We start from the raw sequence: 22,843 nt of genomic DNA, 5'->3' as shown, positions 1-22,843 counted from the left end.
AACTCAAATTTGGTGTTACACCTCGCAGAATCCCTCACAAGGCGTGCTAGTGTTACGAGAGATAAGATAAGGCGAGAGCGGCCTTGCAATCCTGCTCGTTTTAGATGCGGACATTACCGACAGATTTGTTTGGACTTTTATTTTGTTTGGTTATTTGTGTATTCATTCCCCTTTTCACAAACTGGAATAATTCACAACAGTTCTTTGAGCACAGCAAGGGCTTTCAGTGGCGAAGAATGTGCCATGGAAATATCACCGCAAGCCCATTTGCATGTCCCCCTCCGTCCCCGCGAGAACACCGACACCATTCATATCGTTCGATAACTTACTAACCCATTATACTTCATGATTTGGTTAAAATAAACCAAAGACTGTAGGATATATTTATTTTATTGCCGTGTAAAACAGGGAGAAATCTAGTTCTGATACGAGACCTAGGTTTTATTCCATCCATGAAGAGTGACAGTTACACTTTATTGTAGTGTTTTCACTTCATTACCGAGGAAGAAATAACTGGTTTGTTGGCGTCGCTTCGACTGACTCATCCAGCACTGTAACTGAAACGTGTAATCATTAAAGTGTGTCAGATGATGCCGTGTAAAGTTAGAGAAAGTCGGAAATGTGGGTTAAAATTCTGACAACAATCTGTATGAGTGTTTAATTATTTTACATGATTAAACAAGAGAGATATAGTTAGTGTGGGTTAAACATGATTTATTTTATACCCGGTTTCTGTTTTCTGTTCACACACACACACACACACACACACACACACACACACAAAACTTCTTGCTCATCTCATTAGCTTATGAGCTCTTTTGCTTTGTGCTTATTTCCCAGTATCTCTTGCGATAATAATTCTAACACATTATACGTTTGATATTATCTTTGTCTTCTTAGAATTTTTTGTATATCAGTGGTGGGAAGGGGTGTGTGTGTGTTTGTGTTTGTGTGTGTGAGCTCCGTTCCATCATTAATGTGGTCGAGAACCACTGCGCAAACTTCACTCTCGCTCTCATAAAAATATTTTCCAATGATCTTTTATTTTCTTTCTCTGTTTTTTTTTTTCGAACAGTCTAAGATCGTTTTTGTTTACAAGCTGGATGTCGAATTCGAATTGCGCTCTTGTCGAATCCGTTAGCGAGCAAATGAGAGAGTGATGAAGTTACTAAGAGATACCGAATCTTCAATCTGATGTCTCTTAGAACGTAATTCTATGAAACGATGATTATCAAGTTAAAAAAAACCCAGGACATTTACCTACCACCCCGGAGTGTTCTTTAACAACAGCACACCCCAAATTGTTCCTCCTGTACCGCAGCAATTTGCTACCAATTACACTGATGTTATTTATGAATGAATGAATTAAACCGCATCTTTTAAATCTCTTTAATTACGGTTACTTTTAACGTCGTGGATTGTCCATGAAAGAGTCGGTTCACGTCATCACAGATTTTTTTTTTTAAATTTATTTTATTATTATTATTTCTCTATTATTTAACAAATGCAGCTTTTTTGTATAAACGAGAAACCACAAGTCTGTCCTGATGACTGTTCCATGTGTGATAATTGATCCTGACACTGGAGACTCCTTCCACAAATGTCACCTTACAGAAAACCTCACTGTATCAACAGTTGTCTTTTTTTTTTCATCAAAGCATCCTGCGCAACCAGTTGATTCATTTCAAGTGGGTTCACAAGTTTTTTTTTTCCGTACAGACCTTTTTTAGAAAGCAGCTTACATTTTGTGCTGTACAAAATCTCATTTGAGTACGTTTGGCACTTTCGTGCATGTGCTTCTGCGATTGCCCTGATGTCTCAAGTCTTTGCTGTCAAGTAACAGTGTTTCTTAAGGATATTGTGGAGTAATTTGGCTTCTAATAAAGATATATTTGCACAATAACCATAATGCACTCTTGGTTTTCACCTGGACCTCCTTTAATGGGATAATATTTCAGAGATATTGTTCTTATAGACAGATCAGAGATCACTGGCTGTCATCCATAAAGCATGAAGCTCATCTCTGGACGTTTGGTAATCACGTAATCTTAAAGGGTCTTCACGACAAAACGAATGTCATCGTGTCATCGTATAATATATAGTCGTTTATTCATTCTTGTTTCACGGCTTTGGCAAATTGTACATAGTTTAAAAATGATGTTTGGCGTATATACTCGAATACAGAATTATTACTGGATATTTAATAGAGTAAAGTGTACTTCTGGTGTTGAAACGGAATTATAAAAAGTTGATCACAAAAAAATACATTGATGTAATGATAAGTTTGTTAAAACTCTCACGTTGAAGGACGTTACTACAAACCAACCTGTGATTTACAGCTGCACTCCTGTTATCGCTGCTGCTAACGAAACCTAATTAACACCTTCTGACCGCTATGAGTCTTTTATTAGGCACAACAGCAAAGCTAACTGTATTTCCTTTACTGCTGTGTAAGTGTGTAATGGAAGTTTCTGCTTCATTACGTGGAACCGTTTGATTTGCATCACCCACCTTTCCCCTGCTTTTCTTTCTTCCATTCATAATCTACCTTTTCTTTTCTCTTTTCTTCTTCTTTCCTTTCCTTTTCTTTTCAAGGCTTGTCTAATCATCTTTTATTCTATCTGCGTATTCCCTCGGTTGTTTGTGGCGTCCGTGTTCAGGCATGTCGAGAAAGCGTGTATCCTGTTTGTAGCGGGAACAAGAACACGTGCTCTGGTGAGACCTGGACCGCCTCAGGATGTCCTGAATGGTGAAGGTCTCAGGTTTTTTTTTTTGGTTTTTTTTTTCTCTAGACAACTTCCCCTTTGCCATGTCTGAGGAAAAAAAATCGATAAATTAATTATTGATCGATTTGAGAGGATTTTTTCGTCTCCTTTTAATCTTCTTTTTAATCGTCGGTTAAAATGTAAAATGTTTTCCAAGTTACAAGGAATCTAAAATGCGACTTTATTAATTTATTTAGCTATCATTTAATTTTCCATTGAAGTCAGATATTGATTTTGGGGGGCGGGGTTTCACCATAGTGCTGTTGGTGATGTCACTAAATATATACGATTTGGATCGATCAGGTTTGAGATTAAAGTCTGAAAGTTAGCTAGCTTGCTTGGGTAGAGTAAAAATATCCTAAATGCGACTTTTAATTTGATAATCTGATCTCATTTGATGCCACAATCTAAAAGTCTTCCACTTTTTATCTTTTTCCATTTTTTTAAACATTTTTTTCCCCCACAAGTTTTACACATTGGCACAATTTGGACCAATCAGGTCTAAGCTTAAAGTCTGGAACACAGAAGATTTCAGTGTGACAGGCTAGCTAACTAGATTAAAAAAATATCAAAGATGTGACTTTCATTTTGATAATCTGATCATACTTGTTGCCACATCATAAAAAAATCTGATTTACACAGCTGATTTACATATTAGCTCTGATTGTGATGTCACTATAAATACACAGTTTGGACCAATCAGTGTTAAGAGGCTGGAACATTAAAAATGTCAGTGTGCTAAGCTACTGTAGCTAGCTGTTGTAGCTAGAGTTATAAAGTGTAATATTTTGATCTAGAATTGCTGAGAATTGGATGACAAATGCAACCTATTTAACTAGAAATGATCTAGTTTGCTACCTATTTGTGAGAGCTGGTCATGAGGATATTATTTATATACGGTGGTCTAAAGGAATAAGCTACAAATACCCTCGATACGGAGTACAATTCCTGAGAGGAAACTACCCAATTACAGTTTACTAAGAGAAGCTAGTTAACAGCTAGCACACTTTTGATTCGTGGCATTATTTTCTTACTGTTTTATTTAACTGTAGCTTGAATTGACAACCTTTAACCATAATGTTGTTTAAAACTTTTAAAATCTAGCTAACCAAGCTAGCTAGCTAGAAATGCTAGTTAAACGCTAGTACACGAAGTCGCTGTTATACAGAGTTATAGTTAGCGTCATCATGTCCTAAGTGTCTTTTTATAACTGTAGCTGGACATGTGAACCTTAACTGAACCTTTTTAAACTCTAGCTAATCCATCTAGCTAGCTAGATTTCAGGGTTCCACATAAATCCTCTATTAGTTTGTTCTGGGTTTTCCACTTTTTTTTTTACTCCACTCAGAGATCTGAATGTTTTTTACTCTGAAGTTTAGCAGATTAAATCAGAGAGAGAACCTGCGAACGTCTGCTAACGTATAATAATCACTGAGGTTTTGGGTGAATATGATGCAGAAACATCCACGACTGAACCTGTGAGAGCTTTTCAGAGTTTCAGTTTTATTTTTGGTGTGCCAACTAGGTTAGCTCGTGATGAACAGAATACGTATTAGTTTTTTTATAAGCTACTAGTTTTTTCTTATGAAGTAACACTACTTTGACTTGTACTCTTTCCTCTCCTGCTTATTTAATGTATATTTATCAATTTTAGCATGTTTTAAATGGTATAAAGTTGTTTTTAGGTCATGTTTAGTATTTTTTTTTTTGTAACAGAACTCATCTTGTAACGATCTCTTACATAACAGCTTTCTGCCTCATTTTCTTTTCATTCCTCACCCCTGATCACTTTATTCCAATCAAATCTATTGATTTGATTTATTGCTATTTTTACATTTTGACTCCAGGTGACGTTCCGTATTTTTATTTATTTATTTTTTCTCTTCTCAGCGAGCCAAGCTCGACAGCGGGTTCAATAATGGGACCAGCAGTTGCTCAGAATTACCTGTTGTGTTCCTCGCCACACAAAAGACGATGGCCGGGTCGCCATGGTAACACCACAGATGCGTGGCCCTGGCATCTTAAAGATCTCTGTTTATCCTGCGGTTCAAGGGCGTGCGAGCGATGGGTTGAATATTATGAAGCTAGTAGTGTGATGATGTGTTCTTGAGACCAATTTTCCAACACACACACATACACACATACACAATGCAAAAGTGCATGTAGTGCAGGATGGGACATAAAAGTACGCCTGATTTAGAAAACAGTACAATTTTAATATCTTTTTTTATCTCTCTTACTTCGCCTGAAGGAAATTGGCAAATTGGAGAGCTGGTTTTGTGAGGCTTTTTTTTTTTTTTTCTTTGCGTGAAAGGGGGCCCTTCACAAACATCCTTTATTTCTCTTCTCTTGTTATGTTTCTTTATTCGGAGTGTGTTTGTGTGTGCCTTCCCCCTCATTCACTGCCCCCCTCTCCCCATCCTCCTCTTGTGTCTCTGATAAATGCCACACTAGCCTTTCGCTCTGTGGCACAATAAGCGGACTGTTTCAGGCCCGGAGAGCTACGATGAAAGAGTACGCTTTTTAACCTCTATTTCTGAAAAGCAGAAGGAAGAGTGGGGGAGAAAAAAAACCCAGCAGCAGCGCACGCCTTTCTTCTCTCCTCATTTTTTTTTTTTTTTTTTTTTTTTGTGTCCAAACCACGCTTGTGTCATCATTCCGTTAAGACGTCTTATTTCGGGGAGAGACCCCCCCCCCCCCCCCCGGTCTCTTAAAAGATACAGGCCTGATGATGCGAAGGAGATTTTTCTTTCGAAGATAAACATAGGTGTTGATGCCAAAGTGCTGATATAAACATGCTGTCGGTTTTAGTACAAATGATATATCCGTGTATTTATTTGCGTAGATCAAATCAAAAGTTTATTTGCGTAAATTATTTATTTACCGTGTAAAGATGGAGTCAAAACTTTGTCTGGATATTAAATCGTGACATCAGCGGTCGTATTTGTTTTTTACGGAAAAGGCAACCGTCTTTGGAGTTTTGTCTCCTCTTGGATCCTTGTCGATTTGCATTTGTTTTTTTTTTTTTTTTTTTTTTGCTTCCTTTATTCAAAACATCCAAAGACCCATACCTGTGTGGAGGGGACTGAGCGGGGGCTGTCCCTGGGAGGGAAGAGGAAAATCCATATTAAAGGACCATTATGACCTGGAGTATAAAGAATAAAGAGTCTCTCTCTACTCTCTCTTTCTTTCTCTCCCCCATTGTGCAACATGTTCGAATAATGGCCTGCTGATTTCCTTCACATGGTAGTATGTTTCGTTAGTAGAGAGGGCTCATTCTGCATGGAAGGTTTTTTTTTTTTAAACTGAAGTTTTAATAAAAATTTTTTAAAAACAATTAAAAAAAAAAAAAGATTATGCTTGGCTGACACGTTTGTCTGTAAAGCTCTAACCCTAAGCACCGTTACACTCAAGTGAAGCTAGATAAACAACATCCATGACTTTTTTTTTTTCATTCTCTAAAGATAAATGCTGACATTGTTTGCTAACGTTTGCATTTTGTTTGTCCAGGAGATTTAAAGAATAAATAAAATTTGTCCTCACCTTGGAGACACTTCTTTTTCCGCCCTTATTATCCTGTCACAGCATTAAACAGCTTAAATAAAGAGCTGTATTAAGTGAGCATCCCTGGTTATTATTACATATTGTTCTGATTTGTAAAACCCAGTATTATCTTCTCTGGGTTTAAATCGAAAAAAAAAAAGACCGACTAGAAATCTCCACAGTTTGAACCGAGCTCAGATTTTCTTTCCACCAGCATTGATGCCTATTTATAAATCTTGTTTTAGTTTTATTTATTTTGTAACTATTCCTGCTAAACTACTGTATGTGTACACATTGAGAAGGCAGTCCTATCATGCAAATGCCACTGTTTGTTTTGGATAAAGTCATGCGACTGTGGCTGCACCGTGTCAGACCGAGCCAGGGATAGTCTGAAAAACAAGACGAGCGTTTCCATTCCAAGGAGGTCACTGGCCACTTGGGTCGCCGAGAACCTCAGCAGCTGTGCCATGACTTGCTTCACCGCTTTCCCACGCTGGCAAACGATGCTGCACCCGAGAGATGAGCCGTGGGTGATGAGGGCTGATCAGGAATTCTTAAGGTCTGTGCATGCGCTCTCTTCGCAGGTCAGGGACGCTTCTCAGGGTTCGCTTTTCACTGTAGTGTGTGAATGTGCGAACGGGACGAGGTTTTGAGAAACTCCGGCTCTTGGCATCTGACAGCTGACCGGGCTTAAGCTTGGTATGGCTTGGTATGCTTACCAGGAGTGAACAACTGTGAACGTACTGGACTGACCGACACGGATTGGTCTGGTTCTCTGCTTTAACACCCATCAAATCATGTGTTAGCAGACAAATATGGTTATTTATTAATATAAGTTTTTGGTTGTTGTTTCAGAGCTGGAGGATTTACTCTTAGTGTTTGCACATTTTGTATCTATACAGTTGCATTGCTCTTGGTTTGTAGTCTAGGTTGCTAAAAATTGCTCTTAAACAACACGATCAAACATCCCAACAAAATGCTTGAATTAATATAGCGAGCGTGTGTTTGTTTCACTCAGCGCCAAACTGTTACTCAACACGACGTGCTGTTTGCCAACGGGCAAAATGTCAGGATTATTTTGTGCACGCCATATGAGAGGTATTAAAGAAAAGAAGAAAGAAATGAAAAGGAAGAGTACTGTCTTGCTCGCAGACAGCAAGTTCAAACAGGCATCGTGTCATTCGTGTTACTACAAGCGCCGCGCTTGTCTTTCATGTGTCGGACACCGACTTCTCCTGGAGCTCAGGCGTTTTCCTGGTGCTGCTATTCCTTATTGTTTGGGCTTTTTCAAAAATAACTTGTCATAATGAGGAAATTAACCACCGTGGAACCCTTTAAGGGAAAGAGGTGGAGGGAGTAATGTGATATTTGCATCTGCAAAGCCAGGGGCACGGTGTTAGTTAGCTGGTTGAGCTAACGTGCTGAGACTTGTTAGATAACCTGTGGCATTTGTTCTATTGTCGTGCGCATGGAAAGCGTTCAATATCACGGGCGCTGAGGCTGAGGCTCAATTCCATGCTACATGCTAATAATAATAATACCATAAAAATCCAATCTTGGCCAAAGACTTCAGAAATTCAGAAAGAAGTAGAGAAATGACTCCTCAACTGAGAAACAGGTAAGAAAAAAACTAATCTCATCGTATCTAGTTTGGGACTCGAATAATCTCAATTAGATTTATTTAGTTATTTTTTTGTGTGACCTGAATTGCAGGATTTCCAAAATTTAGGTCAGTCTTTTTAAATACAGTAATAAATCAGATGAAGTTTAAACCTCTCCAGGACGCGTCGATGAAAAATCCGTCCACACTTGTTTGTCTGTTAGATCTAAGGCTATTATTATTTGTGTTAAACTGTTGAGTGCACAATCCTGTTTTGCCACAAATCGACACTGACGTGTATAGCATCAGGACCTCAAACCCCTGAAAGGTTTTTCAGTGTGTTTATAGTTAAGACTGTGAGAAATTCTTTCTTTTTTCATTCATTATCTGCATACCTGTCAGTCACCCAGTCAGTAAATCTTATCAGCAGAGTGTAGCCGACTTTCCACCTGTTGCGAGAGTCCTGGCACTTTGCACTTAGAGTGCGGCCTTGAAAACAAGCTTCCTTACCCCTCTTTAATTCCCCTTATAGTTCGTCTGACATTTTAACAGTTTTTACTCCCCACAATAGCCACGAGTGCACTTCGAATAACCCGGTGAGTTCATCTCTAGATGGACCAGAAGTATCGCTAAGTACAAAACAACTTACTTGCAGCTTTTACTTGTGTGTAATAGACCTAGGGATGGGGTTGAATCGGTCACGGTGTAAAGAGACTCTAAGGTTGTTTGATTAGTGTAAGGTTGGATTTCACGATACAATGCTCCGACTCTTTTGCATAACTCGCAGAGAGTTGACTCTACATATCGGATCGCATACCTGCCTCACAAACCGGTGTCGCATACCAGCTGATACCCGAGGCAGACAAGCTGATTCGGTGTTGAGATTTTTCACACAATGTTCATCTTCTTCTTTTGTTCTACGGGTCATTTTCTATCCATTTCCTCTCTTTACAGGATGCAGGTCAGAACTGTACAGAGAAAATTTCAACCTCTTCTTCACTGCAGCTATCCGTCAATGATAGACTGTCTCGTAGTTTCCTCTGCAGACACTTTTTCTCGGCCTTGCGTGAATCTAAGCTCTGAAGACTTGCCAGGATCTTGTGTTAGTGTAATGCGAGCGCGTAGGTTTCTCTGTGTTGCCGATGCAAATCGAAGGAGGAACTATTGCCTTTGGCAGCATTGCTAGTCTTCCTCATTTTTTTGTTTGTTTATTTGTCTTTCCAAAGCCGCAGCCTTTTGGCACATTGTGGCTTCATTGTTACCCTGCAGCATTCCCAGCCTATTGCTTTTGTCAATCTCCTTCCCATTGTTGTACTTCCTTTGTTCCGTCTATGCAACAACAGGCCTTGTACAGTGTGTGTGTGTGTGCGTGTGTGTGTGTGTGTGTGTGTGTGTATGTGTGTATGTATGTATGTATGTGTATATACTGTGTGTGTGTATATATATATAAATGTAAACTAGATCTATGACTTACTAAAAAAAACTACACTGGATGGAAAGATGTTCCAGAGTTAAGCCATGTGTATAATAATGCCTTTTGTGTGTGTGTGTGTGTGTGTGTGTCTTATTTATCTCCCCCCCCCCCCCCCAATCGCTTTTATCTTTCTTCGCACATGTGCTTAGTTTGCCACTTGAGACGAGATCTAGGGAGAACATGAGTCTTCCATCTGTCTTCTGCCACTGTGTTGATAGACTCAGGTCCTTGAGACATGTACACCCACACACTCTCTCACTCTCTCACACACACACACACACATATACACACCCACCCACACAGCACTACCCCAAGTGTTCTGGAACCTGGAGCTCCACAAGAAGTGCTGTGTATTCTGGGCTTTGTTGAACAGCGATTGAATGGCGTGGCCTGTGTGTGTGTGGTGCTCACAAAGCCCTTCCCTCTACTACTCATGCAAAGAAGTCAGCTGTTGGTTCGGGCCTTCCTGCTCGCTCAGATAACCGAAGAATGATAGCGGAATGCCCTGATTAGCGATCCCTCGTGATATGGCAACAGGAACTGCTTGCAGTACAAATCAATCCTGGCTTGGGATTTAATGTAAATTGTCAAATGTGTTTGCTTTCATAGAATGTGTGAACGCAGTCCTCCTGCGATACAACCCCATGCTAGTGGTAACGTGACCATGGTGGGCATCGGCATCAAACTGGAGGAGGTGCCTGTAGATGGAGGCGGAGTCAGGGAATCGCAGCAGTCCTCGCCTTCGTGCGATTGGCCGTCACGGCCGCTGAGCAACCCCGAAAAGTTGACGTCCCGCAGCACACAATCTCCTCTGGTAAGCATGATGCTAATGCTACAGTGTGTCTGTAAACATGGAGGTATTTAATGGAGCAACAGGTAGATTCACCTCATCTATGAGGCAAACTGGAGATGAAGAACAAAGCGTAGGGTTGATTCCAAGATCTGTAGGAAATGATCTATAGTGGAAATTCGTTAACCTTCCAGGTGGCTTAAACTTTCTATTGCCCCTGTTAACCCCACCCTTTGAGATAGAACTATATATTACTCATTTCTAACCAGCTTTTTTTGGGGCCGGTGTTTATTTCAAGGCCAAAAACAAGGAGCATGAAGCAGATTAGAAACGCAGTTAGACATTACAATCTGCACCTTAGAGATTTGGTTTGTACTGAAGATCTCTGCTCTAATAACTGTTCTAATATCTATTTTTATGCCCAGGCGAGATCACCCAGCAAAGAGCCAGTACACACACACAGTCCCAGCAGCCAGGACATGCTGAACAGACCCAACAGCAGACCCGGAGCCCAGCCCAATGTCAACGAGGGTGAGTTCTGCTCTTACGGATACATAAATCTTCACTAAATCTTAATGAAATGCCTTGTTTTACACACTTCTGTTGTCTGTTGGTGTCCAGGTACAGAGAACTGAAGCAATAATGGGGGATGTGGTAGCTCAGTGATTAAGGTGTTGGATTAGAAATCAGAGTTCAAATCCCAGCTTTTTTTTTGACATTTGTACCTTTTTCACAGGTTTCTTTATTTTTGTTGAATAAGACATAAGAGAGCGGGGGCACGGTGGCTTAGTGGTTAGCACGTTCGCCTCACACCTCCAGGGTTGGGGGTTCGATTCCCGCCTCCGCCTTGTGTGTGTGGAGTTTGCATGTTCTCCCCGTGCCTCGGGGGTTTCCTCCGGGTACTCCGGTTTCCTCCCCCAGTCCAAAGACATGCATGGTAGGTTGATTGGCATCTCTGGAAAATTGTCTGTAGTGTGTGATTGCGTGAGTGAATGAGTGTGTGTGTGCCCTGAGATGGGTTGGCACTCCGTCCAGGGTGTATCCTGCCTTGATGCCCGATGACGCCTGAGATAGGCACAGGCTCCCCGTGACCCGAGGTAGTTCGGATAAGCGGTAGAAGATGAATGAGTGAGTGAGTGAGTGAGAGTGAGAGAAGACGTAAGAGACGTTCCCACATGCTCAACCAAGACATCCTGCTTGACTTCGTAGTCTTGCATTTTAGAAACAAATATACAGCTAAAATAATCCGGCTAAAAAACTACGGCAACGGTGTTTGTTTCCATCTAGCTGTGTAACACGGCCACATCACGGCTTCCTCCCAGTGTGTGAAAGTGAACTTTGTCTGATCTTGTCAATAGTGTCATTCAAGCTATTAACTCCATACCTGTCATTCTGCTATTTCTACAAATATCTTTGTTGTGACTAATGACCAATGATTTGTAGATTATGCAGTTTGCGCAGCGCTAAATACAGGGTACCATGTAGGTTTCTGTCACTATGAGAAAACACTTCGTCATTATGTTAATGACATGTCGTTAATTCAAAAAATGACTACTAATATTGAAGAAATATCACTTTTAACGCTGCACGATGAAAACCTCGAGGAACGATCAGAAACAATTCCAGCGATTACAAAACACGTTTGAGTTTCCGACGAGAGTTTGATTTCAGTCGGAGAGCTTTAGATGCTTTTACATATAAAATATCGCAAAAAGAATCACTCGAAATATCGAAAATACAGAATCGCTTTTCTTCCATGAAAGAAAAAAAAATGTTAAATTTCAGTATGAGATGTTATGATAATGCAATGTTTAGATGTTTAATAGAATCATTTTCATAATTAGTTATTATTACTTTTTTTTTTTAAATGATGCCAATTCTTTGTTTTTAATAAGAAAAAAATTAAAATGTCATAACTAGTATTTTTTTTTTAGTTAGGTTTTTTTTTTTTTTTTTTGGCTTTTTAATTAATTAAACCAGATTTTTTTTTTTTTGTAATTATGAAATCTTTTCTTTAATAATAAAAAGCTGATTTTAATTAATAAGCACATTTTTAAAAATAATAATTATAATAACAAGCTGTTTTTTTGTTTTTTTAAAACAATAAGCTGTTAAAAACAATAATAAAATGCTTTTTAAGTAATAATCAGATGTTACAATATGATAATTATGATTAGAATATGATAATGAGAAGGGCTTTCTTAAATAATGATCTTGTTTTTTTTTTTTTTTTTTTTTTTTTACAATCACAAGACATTTTATCCATAGTAAGATTTCTGATAACAAACATGATGATGTTTGAGATTCTGATGTGTTTGTTGGATTTGTTTTTCTCGCTTGCCAAGTGTTTGATTTTTACTCCTGGTTTGGTCCTCAGTCCTTCCCACCATCGAGAAGATCCTGAACTCGGATTGGAGGGAGAAGATCCAAGTCACTGCTAATGTGAAAGGTAATGAAAGCTGTTGATGATTTTCTAGCTGTCTGAAACTTGTCTTAGTGTCACTCACTCACTGTGCGGATTCGACTGGAATTACAATCATGCAGGAAATGTTTCACTATGTGCAAATTATTCTCTGAAGATTTATTTCCTTAAGGTGTGTTGTATTCTTGTTTATCCTACTTTTACACCAACCACTTGAAATCACAAACAGTGTGTGTGTGTGCATGTGTGTGTAGGCACTCCAGAAAGCCTGGCTGAGAAGGAGCTTCACCTGTTGCTGATGATTAACCAGCTGTCTGCGCTGAGGGAGCAGCTGTTAGGAGCGCACTCGGAGCAGAGGAACATGGCCGCCCTGCTCCTGGAGAAACAACAGCAGCAGATGGAGCTGGCTCGACAGCAGCAGGAGCAGGTGAGGAGACGGACAAGGAACGAGTAGATAGAAAGTGAAGGGTAGTGAAGAGGTGTTTGTGTGTGTGTGTAGATGAGAGAGGGTTCGGAGGAGGCGACAATGCTCATGACATGATCAAAGAGATCAAAGTACACAAGAGACGAGAACTGCCTCAAGCTGCTTAATTCTAGTGGATCGCTGCATCCGTGTCTGTTTAAGTGCCTCAGATATCACTATCTGTACCTGTTTATTGCTTTTACTTCACCGGATCTGTGATCTCTGTTTGGATTTAACCCCAGATTGGGTCTGAGAAATGTATTTATTTATTGTAAATAATAATAATAATAATAATAAGTAATAATAATAAGTTTGGGGGTGGGGGTGGGCATGGTGGCTTAGTGGTTAGCACGTTTGCCTCACACCTCCAGGGTTGGGGGTTCGATTCCAGCCTCCGCCTTGTGTGTGTGGAGTTTGCATGTTCTCCCCGTGCCTCGGGGGTTTCCTCCAGGTACTCCGGTTTCCTCCCCCGGTCCAAAGACATGCATGGTAGGTTGATTGGCATCTCTGGAAAAATTGTCCGTAGTGTGTGAGTGAATGAGAGTGTGTGTGTCTGTGCCCTGCGATGGGTTGGCACTCCGTCCAGGGTGTATCCTGCCTTGATGCCCGATGATGCCTGAGATAGGCACAGGCTCCCCGTGACCCGAGGTAGTTCGGATAAGCGGTAGAAAATGAATGAATGAAGGAATGAATAATAAGTTTGACCCTCTCGTTTCTTCGAGGTGTCTGAATCCCGGCTATATCGCTCCGGTTTATAATTATCTTCAACTTCAAACTTTTAGTTTGTTCTTCTTGCCAAACGGACAAAATATAACTCAGAGTGACCATGAACAGGCAAATACTAAGGATGAGGGAAGGTTGTGAAAGAGTCATGCTCCGTTCACACGAATCGGAGATCGTACATGCGCGAGCGTCGGCGTATTGCGTGTCATATCAGACGGTTGAGAAAGTTGAACGTCGAGCAAATACGGAGCGACTCAGGACTGTGTGCTGTGGAGTGAAGATGCTAGAGGTCATGTGATCCGTGTCAAAGCGCACACGCTGCTGCAATTTCATCTCGTATGATGAATTTTCTACACAAACGTAAACAAAATCTCTGCCACACATTGATAAATGTTGTTCTTATGGCAACCAGTAGTAGTACGTTTGACTTCGTAGTGAAGCGACTGGAGACGTGTAGCGATCTGATCAGTGTGTGTTTGAATGCAACGGCCGTCAGAGCAGAAGCCTTTTTGTTAGATCCCAGTGAAACTCTTCTGGTCTTAACCGGATGTTCTGCAGACTTCTGTAGCTGTTTATAAAAATGTTCATTTGATTACATGCCTAGTGTGTAAATAAGTAGATTTTATCCTTGTGCATGCTGAAGGATTTTCATGACGGTTAAAGACAGAAATGGTTCACCTGCTTCCTCAGAAATGAGGACTTCGAGAAGATCCGAAACGTGTCACGAGAGTTATAGAGAAGAAATAAAGTTCACATACTGAATTAAATGAACACTGAAGCCATCATGTTTTACTGTGTGTGTGTGTGTGTGTGTTTCAGATTGCTAAACAGCAGCAGCAGCTGATCCAACAGCAGCACAAGATCAACCTCCTTCAGCAGCAGATCCAGGTGAAGCTTCAGTGTAATGTCCAGTGTATATTTAGTTAGAGGTGCAGATCTGTTCTGTTCTGCTGGAGTGATCGTACTCCCTTTCACTCTTGCCTCAGCAGGTAAACTTGCCCTATGTGATGATCCCGGCTTTCCACACCAACACACAGCCGCTGCCCGTGTCCTCTGATACCCAGATGGGACTCCCGCTTCAGCCCATTCCCTGCAAGCCAGGTGAGTGCCTCAGAGAGAGCGTGTTTAAACGTAACCTTATCCCATAATCAGCATCATCATCACCATCATCATCATCATCATCACATTATCATCATTACCGTCACCACCATCATCATTATCATCATCATCATCATCATCATAACCATCACCACATTCATCATTTACAATTAATCATGATGAGAATGTATGAAGTGCTAATAATGAGGAAATAGACAATTGTGCATACTGCATTCTCCCTCACAGGTATTTCTGTGTGTGTGTGTAGGTATGTAGGTGTGTGTAGGTGTGTCTGTGTAGGTGTCTGTGTAAGTTTCTTTGTCTCTGTTTGTGTGTGTCTGTGTCTGTGTCTGTGTGTGTGTGTAGGTTTCTTTGTCTCTGTTTGTGTGTGTCTGTGTCTGTGTCTGTGTGTGTGTGTGTGTGTGTGTGTGTGTGGCACTTCTTTCCATCAAGAATGGTTAGAATATGTGAAAGTTTTGAACTTCACTCTCGCTCTCTCTCTCTTTCTCTTTCTCTCTCACTCTCTCTCTCTCTTTCTCACTCACTCTCTCTCTCTCTCTCTCTCACTCACTCACTCACTCTCTCTCTCTCTCTCTGTCTCTCTCTCTCTCTCTCACTCTCTCTCTCTTTCTCACTCACTCTCTCTCTCTCTCTCACTCTCTCTCTCTTTCTCACTCTCTCTCTCTCTTTCACTCACTCACTCACTCTCACTCTCTCTCTCTCTCTCTCTCTCTCTCTCTCCCCATCTTTCCCCCTCACTTCTCCACCCTGTACTGTGACATCACAAACAAACTGACAATTAGATTTTTTTTTTATCATCATGTTTTTAAGAGCAGAGTATTTTCCCTTCCCCACCCTCTCTTTGTCCAAATGTTTCCTGTAACTCGCACAAGGATTTTTTGCATTCTGCTCTTTGCATTCTGAAATGTTAATTGTTCTGGCAGAATAATCAGAGCTCTTGTTTTGACTGATCTGTTGATTTCCTTTGCCAACAAAAACATCACCTTTATATGCAATTTCCAAAATAGTAGCTAGCAGCCGATTATAAGCTATGGCAACCCTGACCATGCAGTTACTAAGGATGAACGCTAGCTAGCTAACGCAGTAGTTAATGTTTTTGAGTTTGTGTTTTTAAACTCTAAGCTTTTTTTATTTTTATTTTTTGGCATAAATGAGCTAAAGTTTTAGAAGCTTTTGTCTTTTTGATTCACGTCATTTGATTCGAGTTCCGGTTTGCGGCTCAGAAAGTTCCAAATGTTTAGCTCCGGTTTCCGTTCGCTGTTAACTTCACAGACACGTCCGCCAGCAGTGATCAACGGATCAGGGTGTGATAGAAGGAGACCTCGAGGTGTGAACAAAGATTTTGTGAAGTAAAGAAGTCTGCTGAAACTCGTTCTGAAAAGCGAAAGAAATTGAATTATGTAAATAATGTTACTTATGAAACAACTCCATTCCATTAACCCACTTATATAACTCTAAATGAATTCCAGTCGATTCCTTATTTCTATTCTTTCGTTCCTCTTTTTTTCCATCCATTGTCCTTTATACGCATGTTGGGTTTATTCTTGTGGGGTTTTTTTTTTTTTTTTTTTTATCGCACTGTTTTGCTCCTTTTTCATTCATTTTCTTTTCATCTTTCCTTCATCATTGTTCTGCTCTTTCATTTCTTTCGTCCTTCTAATTTTTCTTTTTTCTTCCTGCGTGATTTTTTTTTTCTTCTTCTTAATTTTCGTTTTCTTTGTTCCTTCCTTTCTCTCAGCGTTTCTGCCTTCTTTCTTTTCGTCCTTCCTTCCTTCCTTCCTTCCTTCATCACTCAGTAAGACGGAGTGTTTTGTTTCATGAGTCCTGGCTCTCTTGTCAGATCAGACGTCAGCTCTGCATTGTGTAACTGTTAGCTTTTACACTTCATGTGGAGGAACCGGGTTCGATCAAACGCTTTCTTTCTACCAGATCTAAGCAAATGATTTCAAATATTAACAACCTCCACACCTTTAAAAGTTTTATTTTTTTTTGTTTGATCTAGTCTTTTGTGGTCCAAGGTTAGCGAGCGTGATTTGTCTTTTGTTAACGTGTCGCAGCGCACAATGAGTTTAAAAAAAAAACGATGACACCTGGGTCATAGGCAATTTTTCCGATGAATAAAATTCTCAGAAAGCTTCTGAGTTTCTGACCTCAGTGCATCTCGGTTTTCGATTTCCCTTTTTCTTTCCTCTTGCCTTAATCTCAAGGTCTAATTTTTAAATAAAAGCAGTAATTGTGCGAATGAAAGCCTCGGCGCTGGTGTTCTCGCTTTTGTTCCTCCTGTGTAAACACGAGAAGCTCGACGAGAGGTCAGCCGAGTGGAATTGCTTCTCGGTGCGCAGACTGTAGAGTACTGCATAAAAGAGCACAAAAGTACTGCATGTTCCCTTAAGGAAAGTGAGTGAGTGAAAAGAACGGAGCACAAAAGCAGAAGAGAAGAAGCTGTTCGATGAGCTGCGTTGTGGTGTTTTGTCGCAGGTCAAAGATTAGGGTTAGTGACATGACTGCTGTGTTCCTCAATGAGTTAAAAAGGTATTTGGGGAAAAACATTCCACCACTCGTTTATTTATTTATTTATTTATTTATTTATTTTTATGTAGGAATATATCGATTAAACATTGTTTTTCATTTTCATGATGGATTGTTTTTTTTTTCTTTTCTATTTTTAGTGGAATATCCCATGCAGCTCCTCCCAAACCCTCACTCCACCCATCTGAAAAGATCCAGTGGTACAGTCTATCGACAGGTACGCATTTTCCTTTCTGGTTTTCCTCTCAGCGTTGGATTTCATTTCCTATTTCTTGCTTATCTTCTTTTATCTTATTTTTTTTTCTGCGTTCTAGGAGAGCAGTCAGCCGTTGAACCTCACAGCCAAACCCAAGAGCCCCCAGAGTCTGGATCTTCCCTCTTCCCACCTGCAGTCCACCTACAGGAGCAGAGATGTTCAGCACAGCCCACCTCGACCTGCACTTAGCCTGGGTGTGTGATACACACACAAAAACACACATTCGTGCACACACGCATTTTTTGTTTTGGTCCATTTCCGTGAATTAGCATGAACCCTCGGCTCAACATACAGACGATACGTTCACCAGTCGATCACCATTGTGCCGATGCCATTAGTGTGGTGGAAAAACCAGTGACTGTGAGGAAATTCAGAAACTCCCTCACCTGTAGACTGTGTAGGATTAAACATTTCCCTTTTTGCTCTGATGGAACATTTTGTCTTTGACTGTGATTAGTCTGATGCACCGTTTTGACTGAAGGGTCAACGGGAGTTTATTAACCTGCTCTTTGACTTTGATGGATTAATGTTAATGTTAATAAAGACGTCTCTAACCCGAGTGTTCGTCTGCAGGGATTCTTTACTGTGTGGTACGTTTGGAGGTCTCTGTACAGTAAGGTGTCAGGATTTAGACTCGGCAAGAGAGAGTGTTTGTCAGTGTTGTAGTGAGAAAGTGTTAAGTATTAGTCAGGGTCTTAACTGTCTAATACTCAACACTTTTACAGACAAAAATAAACGTGTTGAGTATTAGTCAGGGTTTCTGCGAACATGTTGAGCATTAGTCAGTGTTTCAGTAAAAGTGTTTATTAGTCAGGGTTTCAGTAAAAGTGTTGAGTATTAGTCAGGGTTTCAGTAAAAGTGTTGAGTATTAGTCAGGGTTTCAGTAAAAGTGTTGAGTATTAGTCAGGGTTTCAGTAAAAGTGTTGAGTATTAGTCAGGGTTTCAGTAAAAGTGTTGAGTATTAGTCAGGGTTTCAGTAAAAGTGTTGAGTATTAGTCAGTGTTTCAGTAAAAGTGTTGAGTATTAGTCAGTGTTGAACAATAAAAAAAGTGTTGAGTAATAAAATAAAACATAGGAACATGATGAGGAAAGTATGAAGGATGTTAATGAATAAATGAACATTGCCTCATTTCCACTTCACTCAGTCACTACAGTCACTTTAAATATTTAAGGTCCTGTCAGTGTTCAGTATTCAGTGTTCAGTATTCAGTGAACATTAAATGATGTAAATCTGTAAAAACTTGTTCCTACATTTTGGCCCGAAGCTTTTTTTTGTTTTATTCTCAGGCTTTTATGGTTTTCTGCCAAATGCTTATTTTACATTTTCTTATCATCCTGCCGCAAGAAAATGAGCGAAAAAAAGGAAAGAAAAAAAAGAGTCTCAGTTTTTCACACACTGATAAAGTGCTGTGTGACTTTTGGCTGTTTTGTAGTCAATAGTACACAATCAATACAGTTGCCCTTCTGCTCCTCCGCGCTGAATCATTTGCCCCATTGACTTCGTCCTGCTTCGGCTATTTATTACTTTTCATCTGTGACTCGCACGGATTAGATTCAAATCAACTGCGTGTGTGTCTGAGTTTTATTAATGCTTCTGATTTCTCTGACTCGGTGTGTACAGTACGAGGGCGGTTTGTGGCGTCCGTGACTAAATTCATGGCTGTGGATGATCGTTATTAAGGGATGAATACGTGGCGGCCGCAATACTTTTATCTAGCTTACGTTTGTCGCGTACAGATTAATCTCGATGTCAAAAAATGTTTAAAAAATAAAACAAAACGTCGTTTTTTTGAGTTCCCGTCAGCCGACGGCGGTTTTCTTGTGCGTGAAAACTAAATAGCGTTTAAACAATGAGTCTTTTGATGTTAATTGGTTTTAATTGTTTACTCTGATGTGCACTCAGGGGTGTTTTAATGACTGTATAGAAGAATAACTCGTCTCTTAATTCTTCTTCTGAGGTAATTTAGATCTTGTCATCACCTCCAGTGTCTCACTGATCCTAAACATTAAAATACGTTAGTGCCTTCGGGGTGTTCCCTCTGGCGCATGCCTTTGAAATGCGGCCTTGGTTCTTTTTCTTCTTTTTCTTCTTCTTCTTCTTCTTCTTTTTTTTTATTTTTAAAAAAGACCATAAGCTTGGAATAAACCCAAGTTCCTTAGGTGTTAGACAGAAGATCCTGTGTAAATCTTTTTCTTGTCTCCTTCTCTAGGCTTCTTGGGCGACGGCGATCTCGTGAGCCAAACCATCCATGAAGCCCAGCAGCTGTTGCGAGGAAGCCAAGGTCCGGCGAGCCGGGAGAGGGACGGCGGCACGAGGCTGGTGAGTCAGCGTCTTAAAGCAGCAAGCACCAGGGTATTTTCTCTCACACACACACACACACACACATACACATACACATACACACACACACATTTCAGCTGGTCAGTGGCACCTGGAGCTCGCCGTTTGTCACCGCCGCTCAGAGCGAAACTCGGAGAACATGTTAAGGGTCACGTATCGATTTACGACAGGTCACCCGAGCGAGAGCGCACGTTTTTACGGGAACAGCTGTTCTTCACACGCTTCTCGTTCACAGTTTATTTTTCTTGGTGTGGCTGCAACTTTGCATGAACCCTGTCAACAAGTCACTTTTTTTTTCCTCCGGTATTTTCACCTATTTTACCTACAGAAAGGAATGATTGTTTTCTCTTTGTCTACTGTGAATTCAGGCTGTTCCTCTTTAAGCATTCCTCTTGAACCTGCTTTAATTGCCTTTGACTATTCAGACAACTTCAACTTATTATTATTGTTATTATTATTATTACTATAATGACAGGGGTTGCTCACGCACATAATTATTTAGAAGTTTGTATAAGTATCTTCACATTTTGTCTTTTGTGCCCGGTGTCTCTGGGTTAGTTTCGGCATAACAATACCTAGCAATCGGTTCACTCTTTTGTTTTGATTACGTTGTGCGCAGAACGATTATAAAGAATCGTCCCGAGCCGATCGCATCCTTCACGTGGACCGGGCCGAGGACAGACAATCTGTACGGACGAACGACGAGCATCTCAGCGATGACTCAGAAGGTATCTCCCTTTTATATTTAAGGCTTAGGATTTTAAACCTCACCCTGTTATTTTAACACCAGAACTTCCTGATATTTCCTGGCATTACTTGCTTCCTAGTTGTGTTGTGTTGTATTCATAGTAGTGCATTGTAAGGTCATTGTGCCTGGAGCACAAACGAGAATTTGCATGTATCGCTCTAATTAAATCACTGCAGGTAACCATTATTTGCTTTGGAATGCATAACAGACTTAAGAATGATAATTAAAGGCTTGCTCTGTGAGTCAGAGTTTCTTTTTTTTTAAGACAATATTTGTGAAATAGACTTAAGACCTTTGTCACTGGGTGTTTTTAGGGCAGATGGTCTCAGGAGTTGGGGGCTACACTGACAGCCGGAGCTCCTCTTCTGGTCACATCAAGAGACCCATGAACGCCTTCATGGTGTGGGCGAAGGACGAACGCCGGCGCATCCTGCAAGCATTTCCTGATATGCATAACTCGAGTATCAGCAAGATCCTGGGTGAGTGGTTTTGTTTTTTATTTATTTATTTTTAGCACCTCTCTCGACTGTTTCTGCTTGTTTGTGTTTGCACAATGTTAACCTCGGGGACTTTCACTCAATCTGCACCTGTTTTTTTTTTTTTTTCCCTTCCCTTCAGCACATTCTTTGTAATTATCTCTTGTTCTCCACCTTACATTCTCTCACGTCTTTGTCCTCTTAACACTTACCCCTCGTTGTTGCCCGGTGGTTTCCTCAATCAGTCCAGGTGTTGCTTACTGATTCTTCGGTTGTTTCATGTACCGCCGCCGCCGCTGGCGCTGACGAGCTGGCGGATGAAGGGGTGGGGGGAGTTGTAGGGTGACGGAGAAAGTTGGAAGGCGGCATCGGTTTGGGCACGAACTGCCACCTGGCTTCTCTGGCTAACAGGAAAACACCACCCAGAGCCACCCCCTCATCCTCCTCCAGCTGCCTTCCTCCCCCTCTTCCTCTGACAAAACACTGACATTCCTTTCCATTGTGCAAAACTCACGACATAACCGCAACCCACTGCCCCTCTCTCCTCTCCACTCCTCTCCTTCTGCCTTTGACCCTGACAGGGTTCACTTACTCACCTTTTGTTACTTCGGTACATCTCAAGTCTTCACCTTGATTGCATTTTTTTACGTCTGTGTGTCTCCTTTACATTCCTGACTTAAACGTATGAACTTAATTAACTCTTTATACAGTGGTGTTAATATGAAGCTCGTATGAAAGGAGACACTCAGGACTTTGTAGAGTTTCATCAGTGTTTCTGTTTTTCTCTACAATACTAGAGGTGACATAAACATACTGTAGGAAAGTTCCAGGTTTATTTTCTCCACACAGATGTTTGTATCTTCAGAGTAAATGTTGATATCAAACCCGTTTCTGCTCTCTGAGACGCTCAGAGTGTTTGTTCATCTAAAAAATCAGCTCAAATTTATCCTCAACACTGAACTTGTGTGTTCACGGTGTGCAGTGGGTTTGTACCTTATTAGTTTAAAAAAAATAAATAAAAGGTCAGAGCAGATAAACAGTGTCCTACTGAGTCAGAAGGTGGTTTAGTTTTTCCCCTAATGTCAAAAGAATTGTGCAGTGGTATGCAGTGGCATAGTATATAGAGCTCGGCCTGATTTGCACCTCTGTTTCGCCCCCTGTAGGATCACGCTGGAAGTCTATGTCCAACCAGGAGAAGCAGCCGTACTATGAGGAGCAGGCCAGGCTGAGCAGACAGCACCTGGAGCGCTACCCCGACTACAAGTACAAGCCCCGGCCGAAGCGTACGTGCATTGTGGAGGGCAGACGGCTGCGTGTGGGCGAGTACAAAGCCATGATGAAGAGCCGCAGGCAGGAGCAGCGCGCCTCGTATCCACCCAGGTGAGCAAATCAAATGCTATCAGTGTTGAGCTTAAGGATAAGGATCTGGGTTACTGAGAAAAAGGTCAGGGGTTCAAGCTACAGCATCATCAACATGCCACTGTTCTGCCCTTGAGCAAGGCCCTTAACCTTTTCTGCTCCACGGTGCTATATCATGGCTGATCCTGCACTCTGACCCCCTGCACTCTGACCCCCTAACTTCCTAACAAGCAGA

The 22,843-nt window shown here is 40.9% G+C and overlaps 1 protein-coding gene across 7 annotated transcripts in view; it reads left to right on the top strand.

Moving 5' to 3' along the window:
- Positions 1 to 22,843, top strand: part of LOC132838152 (transcription factor SOX-13-like) — a 32,474-nt gene that overhangs the window by 6,621 nt on the left and 3,010 nt on the right. For 2 of the 7 annotated variants that reach the window (XM_060858335.1, XM_060858334.1), the window contains 12 exons: positions 9,992 to 10,196; positions 10,598 to 10,703; positions 12,550 to 12,621; positions 12,849 to 13,021; positions 14,600 to 14,668; positions 14,767 to 14,881; positions 17,569 to 17,645; positions 17,743 to 17,878; positions 19,895 to 20,037; positions 20,645 to 20,753; positions 21,088 to 21,252; positions 22,413 to 22,629. In XM_060858335.1, coding sequence (XP_060714318.1) covers positions 9,993 to 10,196; positions 10,598 to 10,703; positions 12,550 to 12,621; positions 12,849 to 13,021; positions 14,600 to 14,668; positions 14,767 to 14,881; positions 17,569 to 17,645; positions 17,743 to 17,878; positions 19,895 to 20,037; positions 20,645 to 20,753; positions 21,088 to 21,252; positions 22,413 to 22,629 — 1,586 coding nt within the window. In that variant the 5' untranslated portion in view covers position 9,992. Of the gene's footprint in view, positions 1 to 6,676; positions 6,868 to 7,738; positions 7,927 to 9,991; positions 10,197 to 10,597; positions 10,704 to 12,549; positions 12,622 to 12,848; positions 13,022 to 14,599; positions 14,669 to 14,766; positions 14,882 to 17,568; positions 17,646 to 17,742; positions 17,879 to 19,894; positions 20,038 to 20,644; positions 20,754 to 21,087; positions 21,253 to 22,412; positions 22,630 to 22,843 lie in introns of those variants that run through there. The other 5 variants (XM_060858332.1, XM_060858330.1, XM_060858331.1 and 2 more) reach the window with 5 other exon arrangements.

This window comes from Tachysurus vachellii, chromosome 22 (genome assembly GCF_030014155.1).
Source record: "Tachysurus vachellii isolate PV-2020 chromosome 22, HZAU_Pvac_v1, whole genome shotgun sequence".
Lineage (NCBI taxonomy): Eukaryota > Metazoa > Chordata > Actinopteri > Siluriformes > Bagridae > Tachysurus > Tachysurus vachellii.
Note: the sequence above shows the minus strand (reverse complement) of the source record. Positions and strands in the feature narration are given on the sequence as shown.